Source organism: Myodes glareolus, chromosome 4, assembly GCF_982192425.1.
Source record: "Myodes glareolus chromosome 4, mMyoGla1.1, whole genome shotgun sequence".
NCBI classification, from domain to species: domain Eukaryota; kingdom Metazoa; phylum Chordata; class Mammalia; order Rodentia; family Cricetidae; genus Myodes; species Myodes glareolus.
Genome location: NC_142029.1, coordinates 86,044,991 through 86,068,141, shown reverse-complemented (window position 1 = coordinate 86,068,141; position 23,151 = coordinate 86,044,991). Strand labels below are relative to the sequence as shown.

At 49.3% G+C, this 23,151-nt stretch overlaps 2 protein-coding genes across 10 annotated transcripts; both read left to right on the top strand.

Annotated features, from left to right (window-relative positions):
- The first annotated feature begins 5,530 nt into the window (after nucleotides 1–5,530).
- Nucleotides 5,531–8,764, top strand: Commd4 (COMM domain containing 4). The gene is made up of 9 exons (XM_087905934.1): nucleotides 5,531–5,542; nucleotides 5,584–5,808; nucleotides 6,706–6,801; nucleotides 6,970–7,035; nucleotides 7,225–7,264; nucleotides 7,514–7,633; nucleotides 7,785–7,865; nucleotides 8,197–8,373; nucleotides 8,504–8,764. Exons 1-9 carry the CDS (start codon nucleotides 5,531–5,533, stop codon nucleotides 8,542–8,544), a joined length of 858 nt encoding a protein of 285 aa, XP_087762060.1. The 3' UTR covers nucleotides 8,545–8,764.
- An 8,253-nt stretch (nucleotides 8,765–17,017) lies between these two features.
- On the top strand, nucleotides 17,018–23,096 carry Neil1 (nei like DNA glycosylase 1). 9 transcript variants are annotated; one of them, XM_085689701.2, is made up of 11 exons: nucleotides 17,022–17,269; nucleotides 17,368–17,507; nucleotides 18,539–18,994; nucleotides 20,421–20,540; nucleotides 20,630–20,693; nucleotides 20,908–21,115; nucleotides 21,368–21,495; nucleotides 21,886–21,913; nucleotides 22,064–22,119; nucleotides 22,278–22,440; nucleotides 22,585–23,096. In XM_085689701.2, the coding sequence occupies exons 3-11, from the start codon at nucleotides 18,561–18,563 to the stop codon at nucleotides 22,653–22,655; spliced, it is 1,272 nt and encodes a 423-aa protein (XP_085545827.1). In that variant the 5' UTR covers nucleotides 17,022–17,269; nucleotides 17,368–17,507; nucleotides 18,539–18,560; the 3' UTR covers nucleotides 22,656–23,096. The 9 variants fall into 9 exon arrangements, with proteins under 9 accessions (XP_085545834.1, XP_085545827.1, XP_085545830.1 ...); XM_085689704.2 differs by adding an exon at nucleotides 18,359–18,410 and having other exon boundaries at nucleotides 17,022–17,507; XM_085689703.2 differs by adding an exon at nucleotides 18,290–18,410 and having other exon boundaries at nucleotides 17,022–17,507.
- Nucleotides 23,097–23,151: the final 55 nt, after the last annotated feature.

The window sequence follows — 23,151 nt, the reverse complement described above, 5'->3', positions numbered from 1 at the left end:
TCAGTTATTTAAATGCCATGTTCTACAGATCCTTGAAGTAGTTGAAGATTACCTATCTAGGCAGAATATAATCTCTATGTACCTAAAGAACCTAATTAATTTGACGATATGTATAAGAAACACAAACAACTATTGACCTATATTACTTAATACCTATATAACTTAAAGACTAAGACTTCATATCAGAATATTAAGTAATCTGTAAACAAATATGCAGCAAATGAGGACAATGACCTCAAAATGTAAGCAATATATAAGTACCTTGATCAGAGGTAGGAATAATATATAATGCAATATGAAAATATATCCTAAAAATTGTATCAATATACAAAATGTCTTAAACAGAGGTAGAAACATACATGTATGCAATCTGACAGAATAACTTTGCATAGGTGTACAAATATTGTAAACAGAAATAACAAATATAATTTGAACTTATATCAATATTCAAAAAAACTGTACCAATGTAAATTACCCATAAATAATAGCTCACAAGTATTCTCTCTACTACCCACTATTACTATTAGTGGGAATAAGTTCACAATAAATTATCTATTATCCCATTCAATTTTTCCTCTTTTTTTCTGGGCCTACATAGTTTCCATCCCAACTCTCTACCTTATACAATAATTCTCTTTCCTAGTTCCTGAATCCTGTCCCAAGCATTTAACGCTGCTGTGCTACATAGGGACAAGGTGTGTTCATCATAAAGAGCCTGATCCTGAGGATCAGAGTCATGTCCCTCACCCAGAATTTGATCTCGGGAAATTTTAAGTCCTTTTGCTTTTTCCTGTTGTTTTAAAATTTTTTGCTTCTTCTCTCTAATAACACTTCCAAAGAAGCTGCCCTGACTTGGTCCCACCTCTTAAAGATAATTGGCTGACAAAGATTCCCCATCAAGGTTTTGTCAAAACTACTTTGGGGCATTATTAGTTTAGCCATTGTTTCTTGATAAAATTAGGGCCATCACTCTGACTACCACCTGTCCCAATATAAGAGGACATCAACCTTTTCCTGCCTTGCCTCGCCTCGTGTCCTTTGCCCTTCCCATCCTGTAGCCCAACGCCTACTCTACATGCTACACACTGTGGTATGGTTCGCTAGCCGGACAAGGGGCTGGATAATGGAACACACACACACTCAGAGAGAGAGATGGAGACACGAGTCATCCTTGAAACAAGAACACCAAGAATACCAACTTGAATCAAGAACGCCCCCCTTTATTTGTGTTCCAGGGCAGCTTATATAGGGTCTCCTTGACTAAACGGCCACGCCCCAACTCTTGGAGTTTTTCAGCTGCAACCCACCAGAAACCACTCCCCTGCCTCATGCTCAGAGCAGTTGCAAACACAGGAAATCAAGTTCTTTGCTCAGAGCAGCTGCAAGCATAGGAAAACAAGTTGTTTACAGGAAATTCGGGGTCTGGGGGTCCACAGTCCCCAACACCATTCTATTTCCCTTCTTTTCTTCCCATTTCCACATTTAATTTTTATATAATGGTTTTCCTGGGGGTGGGCGCTAGAGGGAGATGGTTCTAACTTGTTTGTCCTTTTGAGGTAAGGTCTCACTGTGTAGCAGAATCTGTTATTGACAACTCTCCTGCCTCAATCTCTTTGTTCCAGGGACCACAGAACTCTACCAAGGCCCCAGTCTGCCTGCCTGGAGTCATTAAGGAGGGGGCATGGGACATGAGAGGGGGTGTGGAAGTTTCTTTTTTTTGGGGGGGGGGGTTGTGGAAGTTTCTACAAGATGACTAGGACTTGTCTGAGTTCCCAGGGCCCAGTGAGAACTGAGTCTCTGCACAGGGAAGACATGTCTGGGTGGGAAAAGATTGCCCCCTGCAGGATGTCACTGTGTCCTCCAACAGGCGCTTCCTACAGCCTGTGGAAGCTGTCCTTGAGGTCTTGAACTCCTTAGTTCACAGTCCCCAGGACCGGGCTCCAGGTTAGCTTAGTCTAGAAAAAGGAAAACTTTGGCTGGCAGAACATGGCCAGCCAGGGAGGGCTACACCAACTAGGCAACACAGCTGGCCCCCTGAACCCCCGAGTACCCTAGAAAATGGGTACTAGGTACCCACAAGGACCCCAGAGCAAGCTGGATAAGGGAGGCTGGGGAGATACTTGAGGAGTATTTGTCTTCCCACATGGACTACCTGCAACCACCTGATAGAGCAGACACACAGGGAACATGCTCAGCAGTACCTCAGCCTCTTTCTGCCATCTGGTGGCAACGAGGCAGAAAGACATGAGCATATGACAAGCAGGGGGACAGGACCTTTGGTTACCATAGGACCCTACACTATGTCAGTCTGAGGGAGTCAGCCATTCTTCCCTAAAGCTCTTGATAATGCCTCTCCCTGGGCAAGGTCTCAATGACTCCCTCTATGCTGGCCCTAAGTCACCAAGCTGCAGAGATGGAAGGACTGTGTAAGGCCCACAGTCACAAGGGACACCATCATACTGCAGAGCCCCAGCCTGATCCACCCAGGTGAGCAGAGAGACCTTGGGCTTTGGGGGTGAGTAGGCTTGGGCAGAGTGATCCTGAGGAAGGAACAGCTAAGAACTTCTTCCAACCCTTGGTCTAGAGAAGACCCCAAAGAATATGCTAGAGGAGGACAAGGGCTGGCCTGTGCCAGCCATGAAGCCTGTCTCCCAGGAAGAGGTTTCACACAGTGCTGACAACTTCTGGGATCACCTTGCAGGAAAGACGGGAGCAGAGACAATAGTGGGTCAGTGATGGGTGGGACCACACCTTTATCCAGACTGCATAGTCATATATACCTCTTACCCTCTTTTTAAACCAAACTTACGTTAGTGCCCTAAAGATGGGCTTGGAGGAATCACTGGCCCTTTCCTTTGTTCCTCTCTCAATGTGGCCACACTGAATAATTCTCCTTTCTCTGCTTTTCATTATTACCCATATCTTGAATTGGTGTATTGAACAGCGATGGCTAAGCCTACCTTGTTGGGGCTCCCAAGGTTCAGTCTATTAACCTAAAACCCTGGTAACATTATGAGTCCTCTAAAGGCCTGGAAGGAGACCCTGGAAATGCTGGCAGTAAGATGCCTAAAGGAGACAGAGCCAAAATGAAGTCAAAGAGGGGAGGCTTCATCCCCTTTAGTCATCTGGGTGGGGCCGTGAGCCAGTGTAAGAGTAGTTTCTCAATACCTGCTTCATTGTCACAGCCAACAAAGTTCCCCTTGTTTCAGACAGGGCCTCATGAAGTCCAGGCTGACCTTCAACTCTTGGGCATTCTGCCCATCCTCCCTCTTCTAGTACCTAAGAGGTGGGATTATAGGTGTGCACACCAGATTGCTTTTCTAAACCACATTAAATATTCCCTTCTGAACAAATAGCATAGCAGTGCTTGGGGGACTCACTCCCATAAGCCTCAAGGACAAAGCAAGGGTGATAATATAGCCATAAGGGCTATCTTGCCTGCCTGTCTGCCTGCCTGCCCGGCCTGCCCTGCCTGGCACTGATAGCATTAGGGGCACATGCTCCTTACCTTGTCCGCTTCTATCAGCCCAATGCTTGATCATCAGGCCTCCAGTCATCCTTAAAGGTGCTGCATGGGAACAAAGGGCAGGCATGGGGGCCCAGCACCCAGGAGCTCAGGTCATTTCCCTCCTTCCAGTGTGGGCACCCCTCCCACACCCAAGTAATTCCAGCCTAATGCCCAAAGGCCCCAAGCATCCTAAACAAAGACCTCCTCTACTGGGGACAATCTTTATCCAGGGACCCAGAAAATCCATCGAATGGCTCTTCCACCCCCTATGGGATGTAGGAGGTAAGAACCTACTGGTCAAATGATAAATCTGTAGTTCTTGAGGATGTTCCAGAGGTTTTGAGTCATAAGGACTGACTACTCCCTTATGAATTGGCTTGAGACCCTACCTCCTGTTATGCTAATAACACCAGAAAGGTAAACAGCAGCTTTGCTACACACTAGGATTTAAATTACCATATAGGAGCTGGAGAGATGGCTCAAGAGTTAAAGTTAAAAGCACCTGTTGCTTTTCCAGAGGACCAACTTTGGTTCTCAGCTACTACATCAGGTGGCTGCAATTCCACTTCCAGGGGATCTAAAGTCATCATCAGGTCTCTGCAGGCTACTGCATGCATGTGGGGCGCGTGCGCGCGCACACACACACACATGCAAACACACACACACGCAAACACACACCCACATAAATAAGATAAATAATACGCATTTTTAAATGAAAACTAATGTCTGGTGTTAGGAAACCTGCAGGGAATCTTTCCTGGGTAGCTAAAAACGCTTTGGCCCTCTGAGCTAAGCACCCAAGAGCATTCACAGAAGTGAGTCAAATGCACAGCCATACTTGGAGAAAAGGGGAATGGTACTAGTAATGTTCCCTTTCCTTATTTGGGTACTGGTCATGTGATTACGAGGGAGAATGCAGTTAATGTAGATTCTCTTGGCTTCATGCTTATGTATAATTTCCTGTATGTGCATCACATTTGACTAGGGTTTTATTCATTTTCATTAATATTTTTGTTTCTGTATATGTGGGGTTTTGGAGGACTTTTGTTGTTTGTTTGGGGTATGTGAGACTGCACCAGTGTACACCTGGGGGCCAGAGGTCAGCATCTTTTGCCAGATGTCTTCGAGATCCACTTCCCGCCCCCACCCAAGTCTTTCTGCATTAGGAGCGCTCAGATAAGTCAGGCTAAGGGGCTGGTGAGCTCTGGGGATCCACCTGTCTCTATCCACACATACCCACCCCTCAGTCTAGCGTTTTACATGGGTGCTACCTGAACTTGTTTGGGTCCTCATGCTTGCTCTGCATACATTTCATCGACTGAGACTTTCCGCATAACTTGGATTTAGGTTTCCCTCCCTTTACGTTAAAAATTTATTAATTTATTACTGTATGTGTATGATGTGTGTGTGGGCATACTTGTGCCACGGGACATATGTAGAGGTCGAGGACAATTTCTGTGCGTCGGTTCTCGCCTTCCGCCTTTATACGCAGGTGCCGGGATCGAACTTGGGTGCTTCTCTAAGCCATCTGGGAAGTTTTAAGTTTGGGGAAACAAGTTCTCACTCTGTAGTCCAGGCTTTCTTAAACCTCTGATCCTCTTGCCTCACAGTCTCTCGAGGTTTGGCACTACCGGTGCGAGCCCCCATTCTCTGGGCATTCAGTAAGATTTTTAAAAAAAATTATCCCACGCTCCATAGCTATATATAACGGTATTGCGCACTGAGGAAATCACAGAACCCACCTGAAATAGCCTGGCTTGTAAGATCATGTCTCCAACTTAATGAAATTTTTTTCCACCCCTTTCTTCCTGCCTTGATAATTCCGGTGAAACGCGGGCAGGCTGGTTGTTCTGGGAGGGATCTGGAGACACACACGTACGTACGGTTTTCGCCTTAACGTTCCGCCCTACAAGCCTTTACCAGTCGGTGTCACGTGACCGCCGAGTCAGCTGACCTGTGTTGCGCCGGAAGAAGTTCTGGAAGGAGTCGGTCTCTGGGCACCATGGTGAGGGATTAGTAGAGATGCGAAGATGGGTTTCGGACGAGAAGGGGGCTTGGTGGCTCTAGGAGCGTAGGGAGAGACTCTTTACTGGCGCCGCTGGGTGCGGCGGGGCGGTCGAGTCCGCAGGCGCAGCCACGCATCACAACATGGGCACGGGACCGCGTTCATCCCTGGGCCTGGAGGGACCCACCCGGATTCTCACACACTCCCCACGGCCCCACGAGGACATCCCGCGGGAGCCCACTTCCCCAGATGTCGGGTGACCAAGACGAGACTATGCTTAGGAGCGGTCCACACGGTTAGGAAACCTCTTCGTTTTCCAGAGCCAGGAAGTGGTTCTTGATTGGATTGAGCTTTCTGACTCATACATCCATTCATTCAGCAGATTCGTGTTAAGTGTCCAGCCAGCACAGGCATCAAAACTTCAGCTGCAAAAGGAGAGGACAAGGCAGAAACAAGAATAGGCAGGCATAACTCTTTCACCAATCGCGGAGACTTTTTGAGCTCGGTGAAGGGTAGTTTGTGTAATCCTTTCGGGAAGCAGCAGCAACAGAAGGGAGTCCTAAGACGGAACAGTAGTTGTGCAGCCTCTGAAAGAGCTAGGCCCCCGGAAAAGTGCACGTCTTGTCTCGCTAGAGCTTGGTGAAGATCGGGCAAGATAAGCAAAGATCAAATCTTCCTGGGACTTAGATCACCATTATCAAACTAGCATCTCCTCCGACTGCCCAAAGTGCCTTTGTAGTAAAGAGGAAATTATGAGAAGTAGGATCTGGTGCTGTAACTCAATGGTAGACATGCCTGAGGCTCTGATTTTGAGCCCCAGAACTACTAACGACAAGGCCCCAAAAACCTAGAATCAGGTAGGGCCCATCTGATAACTTGTTTAAGTAGATCCCTGACAGACAGGAGGGCGGGGGCATGGTGAATGAGAATTAAGAGGATGAAGGCAGCGGTGAGACTGAGGTAATGGTAGCATCTAGAAAGCTGTTGAGCTGCCACCAATTGATGTTTGTTGAGCAGATAGAGTAAAAGTCAGAACAAGGTCAGGTGGCCATGCGGGCAGGGAGAGAGCAGCACCCAAGAACAGTCTGGTGATAAGGAGAACAGGTGATCAGAGAGTGCTCATCCGGAACCTGGATCCTGAACACACCTCAGCCCTTCCTGCAGACTGACTTCCCACCTTACTCTCTTACAGAGGTTCCGGTTCTGTGGCGATCTGGACTGTCCTGACTGGGTCCTGGCAGAGATCAGCACACTGGCCAAGATTGTTGAGTGCACCGGTTTACTTGGGGTGGATGGAGGATCTTGGGACTGGGAGCTGGGGATGAGGGTAGCAGAATCTCCCTGGTGGGGCCTCCATGCTATGTGACTGTGGTCATGCTCTTCTTCAGCCAGTCTTCCAGAAATGAGGGGTAAGGTGGGTGGGTCAGTCTGTCTGAAACAGGGTCATCCTTTCCAGTCCTCTGTGAAGCTGCGGCTGCTGTGTAGCCAGGTGCTAAAGGAGCTTCTGGGGCAGGGGATTGATGTGAGTACAGGACCCAACACCCCATTGTCCAATAACCTTATGAGCCCCATAGAAGTCTGCTCTGCAGCCTCTCAGCCCCCTTGGACATCCCCTACCTTCCCAGAACATTCCTTACCGAAGGATCTGGGCTAGGGGCGAGGGGCTGGAGACAGGGCTCTGGCATCCCCTGAGGACCTCCTTTCCCTATAGTATGAGAAGATCCTGAAGCTTACTGCTGATGCCAAGTTTGGTGAGTACCCCGTTCCTGGAACCACAGCCTTCCTTGCCCCTTCCCTCCTCCCCCGCCCCGCTTCAGGGGAGGACAGGAAGGGAAGAACCATATTGCTGGTCCTGTCGTCACCCTCTCCCAGCTCGTGCTGGTCCAGTAGTAGTGCCCAGGGTTCAAGAAACTTGGGGTCCGAAGCTGAAGATAACAGGGCGGGGGGGGGGGGGGGTTAGAGTCACTGTGACATCCCCTGCCCAACCTGTGGGTCTCTAGAGTCTGGAGATGTAAAGGCCACAGTCGCGGTGCTGAGCTTCATCCTCTCGAGTGCAGCCAAGCATAGTGTGGACAGTGATTCCTTGTCCAGTGAGCTACAGCAGCTGGGGCTGCCCAGAGGTATGCAGGGTGGACAGGCAGGTGGGAAACCTGTGGGGAGGGCCTCCCGGAGGGTACACTGAGGCCTCGTGGGCCCTGGTCCTGAGACCCACCCTCTAAGCCCCATGCCAGGCTCCACCTGCCACCTCAACAGAGCTCCATCTACCTGCAGAGCACGCCACCAGCCTGTGCCGCTGTTATGAAGAGAAGCAGAGCCCCCTACAGGAGCACCTTCGGGCCTGCAGCCTGCGCGGTGAGTACGAAAAGAGCTGGGGGTTGGGGCTGGGCTGTACTCTCGAAGGTCCAAACACAAGCCTAATGCCATGGCTCCAGGGGAAGCCTGAACCACAGTTGCACACAGAGCAGTTGAAGGGTTTAGAACTGACCAAGGATCTCACGACTCTGGCCTGAATTTCTTTTCTCTGAGGCCCATGGTTGATACTCAAGTACCTGTCCTACGGGCCTGGGTTGGAGGACCAGATCTTTGTAGTCCTTGAAGGGCTGTGAAATGAGCCCCATTGTGGAGGGAGGTGGATGACTTCCTGGCTTGCCTGATTGACAGCTGCCTAACTTCTTGCCTGCAGTGAACAAGCTGGCCAGTGTGAGCTGGCGGGTGGACTACACCCTGAGCTCCAGCCTGCTCCGTTCTGTGGAGGAGCCCATGGTGCACCTGCAGCTAGAGGTTGTGCCTGCCCCAGGTGCCGTAGCCCAACCTATTTCCATGTCCCTCTCGGCAGACAAGTTCCAGGTTCTCCTGACAGGTGAGACTGGACCTACAGGGGGTGGGGACCCTCCTGGGTCTGGCTGACTTAGAACTGGCTATAAAGGCCAGGCTGGCCTTAGACTGGCTTCTGCTCCTTATCACTCCCCGTGCACCCCCTTTCCCCGCAGAACTGAAGCAGGCACAGACCCTGATGACGGCTTTGGGCTGAGAAGGGTGTTCCCGGCCTCTGTGGAGCTGCCCTACCTGCACTGAGTCACTCCCCTTCACACTTCACTTCCAAGGGTGGCTTTGTCCTCTTGGCTCTCTGGCTGCTGTCTTTCTACGTGGGGCTCCTGGGAATCTTCCACAGAATTCCCTTCTTTGAAAAAAAAATACTTGCCTACCATTTTTTACAGGAAAAAAAGAATAAACTCGTGTACAGAAATGTGTATGGGGCATGCTTGCTTCTGTTGTTGTTTTTGACAGAAGTCCTGAGGCCAAGTTGGACTCCAACTTGGTATCTAGTTGAGGTTGATCTTAAATTTGTAATCCTTCTGCCTCTACTTCTTGCGATTACAGCCAATCACCACATGCCTGGTTTCTGTGGCACTGGGAACAAGCCCAGGGCTTCATGCGTGTTGGGAAAGCTCTTGCATCCTACCCTCCCTGCCCATCACTTATTTCCTCAACCCTGGTACCAAGAACCAGAGTGAACAGCATGTCTACAGCTAGGCAAGTTGGGGTACCAACTCTGACTTGTGAGGCTTTTGGCTCTGCCCCTTCTGCCCTTGTCTTCAGGCTCACGGCCAGTGAGTGACAGCAGTGCTGGTGCCTGAGGCAGAGAAAAGAAAGAGCATCTCCTTGCTAGCCTGAACTCCTTAGCAAGAGGTTGGGTGCTGCAAACTGAACACACACACATGTACACACGAACGTGCACACATCGTGTCTGAAGCCACCCCTCTGTCCATGTATCTAGAAAGGCCCTGTGAGGGTGCGGTGAGTAGGTGGCTGCTCACAAGCCAGGAAACCCCTCACAGGGAACAGAACCTGCCAGCACCCGGATGTTTGACCTCCTGAACTCCAGAATTGAGAAATGCCTCTATTCAGTCTCGTGCTTTGTTAGAGCAGCCAAAACTAAGACCCACAGTCACCCAAGATGGAAGTAGGCTGGTCAGTGCCTCTTGCGAAAAAAGACTCACTGTAGAGTCAGGGCAGGGAGAGCCTGGAGCATCTCCTAGTGAGAGGAAGCTGTCCATCTTACTAGCCAGAGGGAGATCATTTTGAGCACCAGAAAAAGCTTTTCATTTCAAACTGGGTCTGTGCAGCCCAGGCTGACCTGAAACTCATTATGTAGCCCAGTTTGGCCTCCTCCTGACTCAGTCTCCGGAGGATTGGGATTACAGACATGAGCCACCATGCTAGTGTCAGCCTGAGTGAGGTTCTTAGGAATAGAAACTGTAGCCCTGGTGCTTAATACCTTAATACTCTTCCAATATCTGGTGCTGGGGGGAAGCGGGGAAGGATTGCAATGGTTGTTTGTATTTCCTTTTTTTTTTTTTCTTTTTGGTTTTTCAAGACAAGGTTTGTAGTTTTAGAGCCTGTCCTGGAACTAGCTCTTGTAGACCAGGCTAGCCTCAAACTCATAGAGATCCGCCTGCCTCTGCCTCCCGAGTGCTGGGATTAAAGGCGTGTACTACCTCCGCCCGGTGTGTTTGCTCATTTTTGAGCTAGGACTCACTCTAACTCTAGCTCACCTGGAACTGGCCATAAAGGCCAGACTGGCCTCGGATTTGCTTCTGCTTCTCAGCACTCCCAGATGCATGCAGCTGGAAGTAGCAGCGAACCCACTTCACCTTGGTACTCAGAAGTGGAGTCAGGAATTTCAGGATTTCAAAGTCATCCATGGCCACATTCCAGGCCTGCCAGTGTTACCTGAAATACTGTCACTAATTAATTAAAAATCTGGACCTGGAGAGAAAGCTGAGCAGTCAGAGCACTGGCTGCTCCAGGAAAGGACCTGGGCTTGATTCCCAGCACCCACATGGCAGCTCACAACTGTCTGTAACCCTACTTCCAGAGGATCCCGTGTCTTCTGACCTCCCAGTGCATTGTACAAACATTGTGCACAAACATACATGTAGATTCAAACATATACCCGTACACATAAAAGAATTTTTAGGAAGAAAACCTTTTTAAAGATACATGAGTCCATAATTAAAAGAAAACACTGCCTTAAAAGCAGATCAGTACAGTTTGTCACCATCAGACACAATTACTGAAAAGCTTAGTCTGAAAATCGGTAAAAAAAAAAAAAAAAAAAATACCAGGCATGGTGGCACACATTTAATCCCAGCACTCAGGAGGCCAGACGCAGATGGATCTCTGAGTTCGAGGCCAGCCTGGTCTACAGACCAAGTTCTAGGACAGCTAGAGCTACACAGAAACCTTGTCCCCCCCCCCCAAAAAAAAATTAAAAAAGAGAGAGAAAATAAGTAAAGGAAGGAGTTAGAGTTACAGCTCTGTGGTCAAGTGCTTACTGCCATATATAAGGCCCTAAGTTTGATTTCCAGAACTGGAAAAATAAACAAATATGGGCCAGATGAAGTGGTACATATCTGTAATCAAAGCATAGGAGAAGCTAAAGCAGAAAGTGAGTTTGAGGGCAACCTAGGCTACATAGTACCTTATTTCAAAAAATAATAAAAAGAAAAAGTCAATGGGGTATGGTTGCATACATCATTAATCCTAGCCCTCAGGAGGCAGAGGTAGGGTTTCTGTGAGTTCAAGGTCAACCTGGTCTACTTAATGGGTTCTAGGACAGCCAGGGCTACACAGAGAGACCCCATATCAAAAAAAAAAAAAAGCCATAGTCAATAAGACGAAACTTTTTTTTAAAACAGAAATTGCAATTAGTTGATAGGTAAGTATTGGTAGAGTAGAGCCAGGCATCATGGTGCACACCCGAAATCCCAGCACTTGGGAAATGAAGGCAGAGGATTAGAACCGAGTCCAGCTACACACAGCAAATGCGATACCGAAGACATCAAAAAGGAAGGAGGAGAATGGCAGGGAAGGAGGAGGAGGGCAACATTTGTAACTGCTAACTAGATCCAAAGTGAAGAGCTAGGCCCAATGGTGCAAGCCTACCATCCCAGCTGCTCCAGAGGCTGAAGCAGGATTTTGAGCAGGTTCATGGGGCCTCCCAGGGGACTTAAACGTGGAGCTCACTAAGTAGCATTTGCCGGGAATGGCTTCAGGCTAAAAGGAAAAAGCTGATTTCCAGGCTACCATTTCTGTAGCCTTTCACCAGGCAAGTGGCTCACATCTCTAATCTCAGTATTTAAGAGGCTAAGGCAGAAGGATGGCCATGAGTCTGAGGTTAGCCAGGGCTACATAGTGAGTTCAAGGCTAGCTTACACAACTTAATAAAACTCTTGTCTTAAATCATTTTTTGAAGACCGGTGATACAATTCAGGGTTAGAGAGTTTGCCCAGCATTCATGAGACCCTGGGTTCAATCCTTGAAACAAGTAACAAAAATAGTCGATTGTGGCAAATCATCAAGAGTTCAAACCCTTTGGATGAAAGGTTGATGAGGGTGCTGTGAGATGGCTCAGCAGCCCACCAGCCCCCAAGACTGGCAGCCTGAGTTCAGTCCCTAAGGCCTACATGGGGAAGGAAGGATGACTCCAGAGAACTGTCCCCTAGCCTGCAGACACACTGACAGTGTACCTAACAGATGCACCCCACCGCTCAGTGTGAAAGTCTTTAAAGACAGTTTTTAAAACTTGGACCTGGAAACTGAGTGGTGGTGGTGTACATTTTTAATCCTAGCACTCAGGAGGCAGAGGCAGAGGGATCTTCATGAGTTCAAGGCCAGCCTGGTCTACAAAGTAAGTTCCAGGACAGCCAGGGCTACACAGAGAAACCCTGTCTTGGAAAACAAAACAAGTTAAGAAGAGCATGGTAGTCAATACCATTAATCTAGTCAGTGCCTTTAATCCCACACTCCTGAAGCAGAGGCAGGTGAGTCTCTGTGAGCTCAAAGCCAGACTGGTCTGCGCAGCCAGTTAGTTCTAGGAAAGCCAGGGCTACATAGTGAGGCCCTATCTTTAAAAAAAAAAATTTAGATGTTGATGTGAAAGTGGATATTTGCATGGTGCCGAAGAAATCAGTCTTACCCCAGTTGCCCCCAGGTAGGAACCGTATAAACAAAGTAGCTTGTCTCACAAGAGAATATTTTGGCTTTCAAGAGGAATGAGCTAGGGGGTATAACAGCACAGGCAAATCTGGGAGTAGAAGGTACAATATATTCCCTATACTGTGATAAGGGCAGTTAACATGGATGGCTCGGGGGTCAAGGTACTTGCTTTTGATCCTGGAAACCCATGGAAAAGAGCAGGATGCAGTAGCAAGCATTTACAATCTGAGCACTCTTAAGTCAAGATGAGGGGCAGAGCCAGGAGAATTGCCCAGAAGCCCCGGTGATAGCTAGGCTGGGCTACAGCAGCATAACAAGAGAGGGCTGCTTCAACTGGCAGGAGAGAACTGACTCCTGCAAGTTGACCTCTGACCTCCACATATGCACTGTGGTACACAAATGCCCCCCATCATATACACGTCACAACAACAACATAATTAACAAAATGAATACAACATGGGAGCCATCCCATTAAAGTTCTGCTGCACAGCAGTGCTAACTACAGATTCCATGCTGCACTTGCTCACCTTGGACAAGGGAAACTTTATTCTTACCATAAACTTCCTCCCTTCTACAGCCATCCTACTGTCCTTTTGTGTGTTTGGTTAATTTAGATGTCCCATGTAAATGGAATCTCAGTGTCCTTCTGGACCGATCTGCCACTTGGCATGATGTCCTCAAGGTTATCTATGCTGCTGCCTGTGGTGGGCAGTGACTAACATTCTACTCTGCTTATAACCCTCGTGCTGTTCCTTAAGACTCATCTTTATAACTTGTGCGTGTGCCCGGGTGTATGTACGCACGTGTGCTCACTAGTTCATGTTCTCACACATGAGTACAATTGCCTGATGAGACCAGAGGTTTCAGATCCCCTTGGAGCTACAGTTGTGAGCTGTCAGATGTAGGTGCTGAGAACCAAGCTTGATCACAATCTTGGTCTTTTGTCACTGCAAGAGAAAAGTGACCAAGACCACTATGATTGGCGGAGTATCTGAAGAATAAGTGCTTTAATCACTGAGCTACCTTTCTGGCCCAGTATATATGCCACATGTTTTAAAAATCTGTGTATCCACAGATAGCTAGCACGGTGGTTTCTTCTCTGTAATGCTATATATATATATGCTTTCATGGGTCTAATCTCCTGAGTGTGAGGAGCATGTATTGTAAAACTTTAAGACAATTCTGAAGCCATGTTTGAGGCCTCTCAGCAGTACTGTTCCTCCCTCCCGCTGGGAACCAAAGACATAACAGCTACACATGCACATAAAGAGATGATGGGAACTTTCCATCTCCCTGAGTCCTTGTGAATGTTCTATTGAATAAGGGCAAGATAACCCTTAGGTGTCGACTCGGTTCCTGGTGTTTTGACCAAGTCCCTGGGAAAGGGGCAAAGTGACCCTCAGATGTTCCCCCCTTACCTCATCTGATCTGGAAACAGCTCTCCAACCAATTATTGGTAATAGCCCTTTTGAATAAGCCAATCATAATAGTTAATGAACAATCCCCAGTCACCCCCCTTGCTTCTGTGGTTTTTTTTCCTTTAAAAATAGCCTGTATCAGCCATTCGGGGTCTTTCTAGCCTCTCAAATGCTGAAAGACCCTGTCATGACAGAATTAATAAAATCCTCATGCTTTTACATCAGCTGTGGTGTGAGAGATGATCTCTGGGGGCGACTCCTCCTCGGTAATTGGAATCTAGGGTCCAACGGTAAAATTATGTACTTGTCACACTCAGCCAGGTGTGGCAGCACCTTTAATTCCAGCAGGGGAAGGTGGATCTCTCTGGGTTTGAGGCCATCCTGGTCTACACAGCAAGTTTCAGGTCAGCTAGGGCTACCTAGTGAGACCCTGTCTCAAAAACACAAAACAAAACAAAATGTGAAATCCCCTCATACTTGATGGTTGGAAAGATGAAGAGTACTTACTGCTCTTTCAGAGGATCCAGTTTCAGTTCCCAGCACCCTATGGTGGGACAAAACCATCTATAATTCTAGTTATATAAGGCATTGGAAGGGATCCAATGCCTTCTTCTCGCCTCTGAGTGCACCAGACAGGCACACAAAACACATACATACATGTAGATAGACACTTACATACTTAAAATAAAAACAAAATAAATCTTTTTAAAAGCGCATACTCAAGCTAGGCATAATGGATGTCTTACTTTCCTGTTGCTGCGACAAAGTACCATGACCAAGGAATGTCATGATATCTCATTTGTATTTTAATAAGTAAAGCTTGCCTGAAGATCAGAGAGTACAACAGTTCCACTGGGCAGCCTTACAGACCAGGCAGTGGTCACACACACCTTTAATCCCAGCAGCTACACTAGTTCGCCAAAGAAGCAGGGCAGTCGTGTTGCATGCCTTTAATCCCAGTGCTAGAGAGGAACCGTAAAACAGGAGGAAACAGCTCTCAGCTCAGTCTTATTCTGAGGATTCACGGAGGCAAGACAGCCATTTCAGTCTGAGGTAGAGGTAAGAGCCAGTAGCTGGCTGCTTTGCTTTTCTGATCTTCAGGTTGAACCCCAATATCTGTCTCTGGGTTTTTATTAATCGTGCTACAAAGGAAGGCAACTTACATAAGAGTTTGTTGGGGCTTAAAGTTTCAGAGGGTGAGTACATGGCCATCATGGCCTGTTGGGTCCAGGGGGGTCGCGCAAAGATGAGAACACCACCAAGTCTAATAAACCAGAAGCAAACTTTATTCCAGAAACCAGATCCTAGGAAAACCAGAAGCAAACTTAAAAACAAAAAAATAAAAATAAAACACCACGGGGCACAGAAGCTTATCAGCTAGCTGAGACCACAGCCAGAGATGGTGTTTGTTAGGCTGTGGCAAAAGGCCGGTTTTTGAACCTACTTTTTATAGTAGGGGCACCAGGCATTATCTCTGAACAAAAGAATTTTTACAACCTTGCCCTGACCCTTGGGTTGGTCAGCGGAGACCCTAAAGAGGAGAGTGAGTGCTAATGTCAATGAGTAATTAGGCAGCCATCATGAGATATATTTTAGGGAAGACTACAACGAAAGTCACTAATAGCAAGAAAACAGATATCTTTAGCAATTCATCAGAAAAGGGGCTGCTTGTAACACTAGAAGGTTAATAAATTAGGATTAACTGGTTCTTGGGCTGAGAACTTAGAAGAAAAGCCTTTTATACTGTTTCCAGGTAAATCTTTAGATACTGACTGCCATACTTTACAACCTCCATTATCAGAGCTCATTAATTAAACCTTTGTATTTATCCACTGTCTCCTGGTACCTGCGGGTGTAAACTGGGGTCTTATGCCTCTCCTCTGGTGTCGCCAGTTTCCCATAACAGAGACAGTGTCTGACCCAGAGGTCACATATCTCTGTCTCCTAAAGGTTAACTCAGTTTACATCTGCCATTTATCAAGGATGGTCAGGACACTGCTCTTAATTTGTAGAGAGACGCTCTGGCCTTGTAAATAAAACAGCCAGTTGTAAAATGACCTACGCTTTCCAAGCATCTGAGAAAATAGCTCACTATGAATGGATGATACTTGATCTGCTGAGAAAGCTGCTGACAGTCTGTTCTCATTCTCCTAGACTTATAACTTTATACTTCTTTATTTCTACATTTTTATTTTCTTATGCCTGGACTCTTCAGCCAGGAGCATGACCTCTGGAAGGCAGGCATGGCACTGGACAGTAGCTGAGAGCTTACATGTTAAGACACAAGCAGGAGGCAGAGAGGAGAGGAGGATGGAGAGGGAGACAGAGACAGACAAAAATGGTGTGGGCTTTTGAAACCTCAAAACCCGGCCCCAGTGATATACACCTTCTACAAGGCCACACTTCCTAATTCTTCCCAAACAGTTCCTGCACATGGGACCCAGGTATTCAAAAACATAAGCCTATGGGGGCCATCCTCATTCAAACCACCACAGTGGCTCACACCTATAACCCCAGTTCTTACTGGGGAGGCTGAGGAAGGAGGATTAGAGTAAATTGAAGGCCAGTTTGAGTTCCAGGCCAATCAGGAATACATAGCAAGACCCTCTCTTTAACCTTCCTCACCTAAAAATAAAAACAAAAAAATTGAGAAGTAAATAAACGGAAGGACAATCATGGTTGTTGATCAGCACCGGGTAAATGCAAAACACCCGAAAGAGGCTTGCTTTCTTCTTTACACTTTTTAATCCTTCTGCTTCCACTTCCCAGGGCTTTTTGGTTTTGTTTTTCGAGACAGGACCCACGACTTTTTGAGGCTCAGTCCTAATAGTACTTCTCTCTTGTGCTCAACCTAGCCCATCCCCTTCCGCAGCTACACACAGGTCTTCCTCAGGTTCTGTTCCTGCACTTTGCATTGATCCCTTGTGTCTGTCAAAAAAGTATCTTATCTACATTTTGTACGTCTGAGGTTGTGACAGTCAGACCAAGCGAACGTTTGGGCCTAAATCCTGACTTTACCTAAGGCTGCCACGGAGCCCCGCCCCAACAGAACCGCGGATTCAATTTAAAAGCCTGTTATTGCCGGAAGCACTTCCTGCTCCGCAGATAGTGATAATGTTGTTTATATGTTATGCCTGACTGCACTGACAATTACGATCGTCTTGGGTCCCCAGGGAGTTTATCATGCACCTGTGTGTGTCCTGCACACAGCTTGCAGGTGGTTCTACACAGTCAGGGCCGTTTCCGGCAGCGGGTGTCAACCCTGGCCAGACTAACTGGTAACTACAACTGCAGACAGCTGCGACTCTCCGGGCACCAGTTCTGACCGCGCTCACCGTAAGACGGATTCTTTTGCCACCTCCGGGCCTTGCGACTGCCACAAAGCTTGCCTACCACCCGGGATCTCCTTAACTAAAGAACTCCATTCCCTTCAGCACCGCCTGCCCAAGGAACTACACTTCCCAGCAGAAGCCAGGGCCGCTACGTCCTCTCCCAGCGTGCTCTAAGGTTCGGCAAGCCGCTGCAATTAACCCCTTAGTGGCAGCAGCCTACGATTGAACCACAACCAGCACAGGTATCCAGCTTGGATGCTGGCGATACGGGTCCTCGGTGGAACTGAAGATCTAAAGTACCTGGGAACCTGGGAAGGCAGGACACCCAAGATTTTGTTGGGGTGGGGAGGGAGTCCCATAGAGAACTCCGCCTCCTCGCAAAACTAGGACCCTAAAGGTTTTCCCCTAACCGAACTTTTTTTTTTTTGCCCTGGATAAACCGTCTGCCCTCTCGACATGTACCTTCTCCTCAAATAGCAAGTAGCAAAGAGGGCGTGAGGGCAACGAACCCGACCCCGGTTCTTTCTTGCACCCCCCACTATACCTACCCCACCCCACAACTGGGGTCTGTAAGAATAGGGCTGAGCACAAATGAGGCGTTCCCTCCTAGTTCTGCTCCCGGCCCAGACTAGAGAGCAGCTGGGAGGGAGCCTCTCCGGCCTGTATTTATGGTGACGGCAGGCTAGGTCTGTTGCTGCTGGCCCAACACGCAGTTGACTTTCCACCTCCATGGATGCTAGAGAAACTCAGGGCCAGTCTAAGTTGTGGTCCATGAATGATCAGAACTTTGCCTTTGGCGTGCCAGCAGATAGAGGCTGAACAGATGGTGAGAACCACTGAACTTTGGGAGCTCTGAAGTCAGGATGTGGATGGGGAGAAAGCAAGCCTCCCTCCACTGTTGTGTGTGTGGTGGGAGGGACGGTAGGGGCATGGAGATGGGAGGAACAGGTTTGTGGGTGGGTGGGTGAGCACGGAGGACACAAGGTAACAGGCTTCATCAAGGATCTGAACTGTATTCTAAAAGTGGGTGTGGAAGTCCATGCAAGGAAAGCATTAGTAAGCAAGACAGCCATCCTGCCATCCTGCCTTCCAGCTTCAGTTTCCTGGTACCCTGGCTTTGGATAGGAAACAGAGACTACAACTAGGTCAGCATTTTCCTGCCTATCCTAGATGGCCGTGTGCCTCTCTGCCTCCCGCTCTGTAAAACCTTGGTGACAATTCCTACTTAACAAGATCTCTTCTGGCACAACCTGTTGTCCTCTTCCCACTACAGGGGCTGCCATTCCGCCTTCAGAATGCCGGAGGGTCCGGAGCTGCACCTTGCCAGCTGCTTTGTAAATGAGACATGTAAGGGGCTGGTATTTGGCGGCTGTGTGGAGAAGTCCTCTGTCAGCCGCAACCCCGAGGTACCTTTTGAGAGCAGTGCCTACCACATCTCAGCCGTAGCCCGAGGCAAGGAGCTGCGCCTGACTTTGAGCCCCCTGCCTGGTGCCCAGCCCCCTCAGAAGCCGCTGTCCCTTGTCTTCCGCTTTGGTATGTCTGGATCCTTCCAGCTGGCACCTGCAGATGCACTGCCACCCCATGCCCATCTACGCTTTTACACGGCCCCACCTGCCCCCCGGCTTGCCCTCTGTTTCGTGGACATCCGCCGTTTTGGCCACTGGGATCCTGAGGGTGAATGGCAGCCAGGCCGTGGACCCTGTGTCTTGCTGGAGTATGAACGGTTCAGGTAGGACTGTGTATTCTAGAATACCATCCAGGCCCACAAGAAACAAATCCTAGCCCTGAATGAGCCTCAGTCCCCCGTCTATGGATTGAGATGATGTCAGGGCAGGCCAAAGGAAAAACGGCCTAAGGTCTGAGGACACCGAGAAAGCATTGGAGTTGGACTGAGGCCCAGCATCCCACTTTGCTTCCTGGTGGCTCCAGGCCATCAAGGAAGGTGGAGGGTGTTCAAAGCCTGCACAGTGGGGAGAGGGTGGTCCAGTGACTGTTAGTCAGGTTTTAGTGGCCCTCGCAGTCTGCCTGGGGCCTCCTCTGATTGTCTGTTTTCAGTACTTTCCTCTAAAGAGGCAGTAAGAGTCTCTACTCCAAGACAGGCCTTGTAGGGTACAGCAGTGGGCAGGGTAAATGTGTCCCTATAACCATGGCACTGATGTGCAGGTAAGGCATGGGGCCAGGACACATAAAATAAATTCACAGACCTTTAGCCAAGTGTGGGGAGCATATCAGGAATGGCCACTCACGGGAAGTGATCTTTGAACTGAGATTGGGCTGGTGGAGGTGGAGCCTATGTAAACTCCAGTCTCTGCAGGTCTGGGGTGGACTGGCACATTCTCCTTTTCCTCCCTGGGAACAGACTGTGCCTCTGTTGAGCCCTAGACTTGGTCACATCTCTGTCACAGAAGTAGTTGACTGCCGGCTGGCCCAGGAAAGCCACTATCCATAGCCCTGGGTTGTCACTGCTTGTCTTTCCTTGGGAGGTGGGGGCTATGGACTGTTTGCCGGGAGGTTCTAGTTTATCTCTTGACTGACCTCGAAGCTGTTTCTGTAGTCCTCCAGCTGGGTGCCTTGGGCGGGAGGGAGGGGGTTAGAACCACACAGAAGCAACTACATTTTTTTTTTTCTTAGAATGTCTCCTCACACTCATGCCCACCACCCAGCCAGTCTTCATACTTTGAGGAAGTAGGGGCGAGTTGAGACAGGATTTCACCCTATCCCAGGATAGCCTGGCATTTGATACATACTCACAGCTGTAGGGTTATTGCCTCACCAAGGTGTGTGTGTGTGTGTGTGTGTGTGTGTGTGTGTGTGTGTGTGTGTGTACAGAGGTACAGGGTCTTATTACGGAGCCCTGCCTGGCCTGGGGTAGCTATGTCAGTAAAGCAGGCCCCAGACTTGCCCCTGTCCTTCTGTCTCAGCCCCCCTCCCCCAAGTATTGGAACTTCAGGTGTGAACTACCATGCCTAGCTGAACGTTTTTGATTCTTTAATAAACAATCCCATGTTATTCCCATGTAGCAAATAGGAAAACTGAGGCTCCAGCTGCCCTAATAGTACTGACCAGACAATACTGAGACCGTTTCTGCCTCCCCTGCCCTTTATCCCTATCCTGGGGTGTGGGATAGGTCTCATGCATCCGGCCTGTCACCCCAGGGACAACGTACTTCGGAACCTCTCAGACAAAGCCTTTGACCGGCCCATCTGTGAGGCCTTGTTGGACCAGAGATTCTTCAATGGCATTGGCAACTATCTGAGGGCAGAGATCTTGTACCGGTTAGCAGGCAGGCTGTGGGTACAATGGCTGGGGTGGGGCGTGGATGATCCTATCCACTACTTAGCCTGGGCCCTCCCCACTGTTCCAGGCTGAAGATCCCCCCTTTTGAGAAGGCCCGTACAGTTCTAGAGGCCCTGCAGCAGTCCCGGCCGGTGAGGACAGTGTGCAAGCATGTGTGCGGGTTTGGGTGGTAAGGGTATGGTAGAGCCAGGTGTCTCTACCTCAGCTTACCTAGTGTGTGGAGGGTGAGGAGGGGGTGTGAGCCACGTCAGAGGTCTTGCCGAGCTCAGAGGGGAAGTCCACTGTTTTCAGCATGAGGTGGGATGAGTACCGTGTTAACACCTTGTCTACCCATTCCCCCTTCAGAGCCCAGAGCTGACCCTGAGCCAGAAGATCAAGGCCAAACTGCAGAACCCAGACCTGCTGGAACTGTGTCACTTGGTGCCCAAGGAAGTGGTTCAGCTGGGTGAGGCCTGGGAAGCCAAGATGGCCAGTGCTCTCTGCTTTAGCTCTGTGAGATACTGGGCAGCTATCCTCTTGACACTGGAGAATGGGAGTTTGCTAAACAGACCAGGTCTCTTGGCAAGTTCCCACTTTCTCCCAACCTTTCATGCAGTAGGAAGGACAAGGATTCTTCCTTGCTGATGGAGGGGGCTGGGAGCCAGGGTGGGAGGACGCCAGCCTAGTCACAGTGGGAGAAGGCAGTGTGGCCCTGACTCGGTCCGTCAGCTTCTTTAGCTGAGCTCTGAGCCATGGTGAACCAGACTCCTTGTTCCTCCCACTCCACAATGCTCCCTCACCTCTGACTAGTTCCTCTGTCCCTCAGGGGGCAAAGGCTATGGGCCAGAGCGTGGAGAGGAGGATTTTGCTGCCTTTCGAGCCTGGCTGCAGTGCTATGGCATGCCAGGCATGAGTTCCCTACGAGACCGGCACGGCCGTACCATCTGGTTCCAGGTTTGAGTCCTACTGCTCACATGAACACATGGAGACCCTAGGGAAGCTGGTGGGGCAACAAGATAGGAGGTAGAGGTCTGAGCCAGGTGGAAGTCTGCCAAAGATCACATCACTCCTGGGTGTATAATTCTCCAATGTCATGCTCTTCTCCTTGGAGCCCCAGGGTTCAAGCCAGTGGAACAGCTGAAAGCAGCTAACGTTGGTGTGTGCACACGTGTGCTCGCATGTGTATGCATGCGCACACACGTACACATACATGGGTTGGAAGGACTCAAAGGCTTCCTAGACAGGGAACTATACTGATCTGAAAGGATATGTCCTTGCCACTCAAGGAAAACTGTCCCTTCACCAGACCAGGTTGACTCCAGAATTATCCTCATTCCATTTTAGGGTGATCCTGGACCCTTGGCACCCCAAGGTAAGCAGTTCTTAATGTAAGAGATAAAGAGCTGGAAGACCAAGGGCCGACCTTGCACCCCATCCTCCCATCCCTCTCCAACCTTGAAGTCACCCAGCAGTAGGAGTCTGAAGCCCTAGGGCTCTCTAACTCCAGTGCAATGTCCTACAGGGGGCAGATCCCGGAAGTCAAAGGAGACACAGCCGGGGGCTGAGGTCAGAAAAGAGGTAGGAGAGCCAGCCCCTGCCTCTTTTGCACTTACGCCTGGCCCACTGTCTCCCCCTCAAGGGCCTGCCAGTGCATGGTGGGAATGTCAGTGGTGGGTCCTAACGAACCTGTCAACTGCTAGAAGGGAAACCTAGTAAGGACCATCTTCCCTATCCAGGACCTTCCGCTTTCAAGCAAGACCATTTCCAGGACTCGGAGGGACAGGAAACATGCCTCTAAGAGTAAAGCTCAACAGTCTGAAGGGACCAGCCTCCAACAAAACCAGGAAACCCCTACAGTCCCCAAGAAAGGAAAGAGAAGGGGGCGACTGGCAGCCACAGGTGGACCTTTTTAAACTTCCTCCTGGAGCTGGGAAGGGACCCCGGGGAGGGACTTCAGGGAGGATGGGAGGTAACACAGGGTGACAGAGGGAGGAAGGCCTAGTACAGGACACACGGTCACTGCCTCGCCTGTTCTCACCACAGGTCGCCGCAGACCCCCGAAGAGTAAGACCGATACCCCATCCCGGGAGGCTGGGAGAACTTCAGCCTCATAGAGGGAGGTCTCCTTGCTTGGCACTCCTTCCCTGCTGCCTTGCTGTGGGTCTGGGAGTATGTCTGATCCCCTGGGAGCAGTATTTGTAGGGCTGTGTGCCCTAGGCCATCTGACTTTTCCTGTACAGCTGTTTCTTGAAGCAGGATCTCATACATCTTAGGCTGGCCTTGAGCTGGGATGTACCCGAGGATGACAATGACTTCCTGACTGATCTTTATTTCCATACCATAATTGCTGGGATTACAGATGTGAGCCACCTCAGCCTGACAACTGATTTTTCTGTTGTTGTCTTTTCAAGGGTTTCTCTATGGAGCCCTAGCTGTCCTGGAACTTAATCTGTAGACTAGGCTGGCCTTGAACTCAGGATCGGCCTGCCTGCCTCATTACCCCCCCCCCCACAACCGAGTACTGGGATTAAAGGTGTGCGCCGCCGCCACCACCACCCCTGGTTTGTGATGATTGTAAACATGCGCCAGCTTCTACATTATTTGAAAGCC

Coding starts and splice junctions, on each gene's coding strand:
- Neil1 (XM_085689701.2), top strand. CDS start 18,561: ATGCCGGAGGGTCCGGAGCTGCACCTTGCCAGCTGCTTTGTAAATGAG. Junction 20,694..20,907: donor CCCTGCAGCAGTCCCGGCCG/GTGAGGACAGTG, acceptor TTCCCCCTTCAG/AGCCCAGAGCTGACCCTGAG. Junction 22,120..22,277: donor GGGCTGAGGTCAGAAAAGAG/GTAGGAGAGCCA, acceptor TTCCCTATCCAG/GACCTTCCGCTTTCAAGCAA.
- Commd4 (XM_087905934.1), top strand. Junction 5,809..6,705: donor GCTTAGGAGCGGTCCACACG/GTTAGGAAACCT, acceptor ACTCTCTTACAG/AGGTTCCGGTTCTGTGGCGA. Junction 7,866..8,196: donor TCGGGCCTGCAGCCTGCGCG/GTGAGTACGAAA, acceptor TCTTGCCTGCAG/TGAACAAGCTGGCCAGTGTG.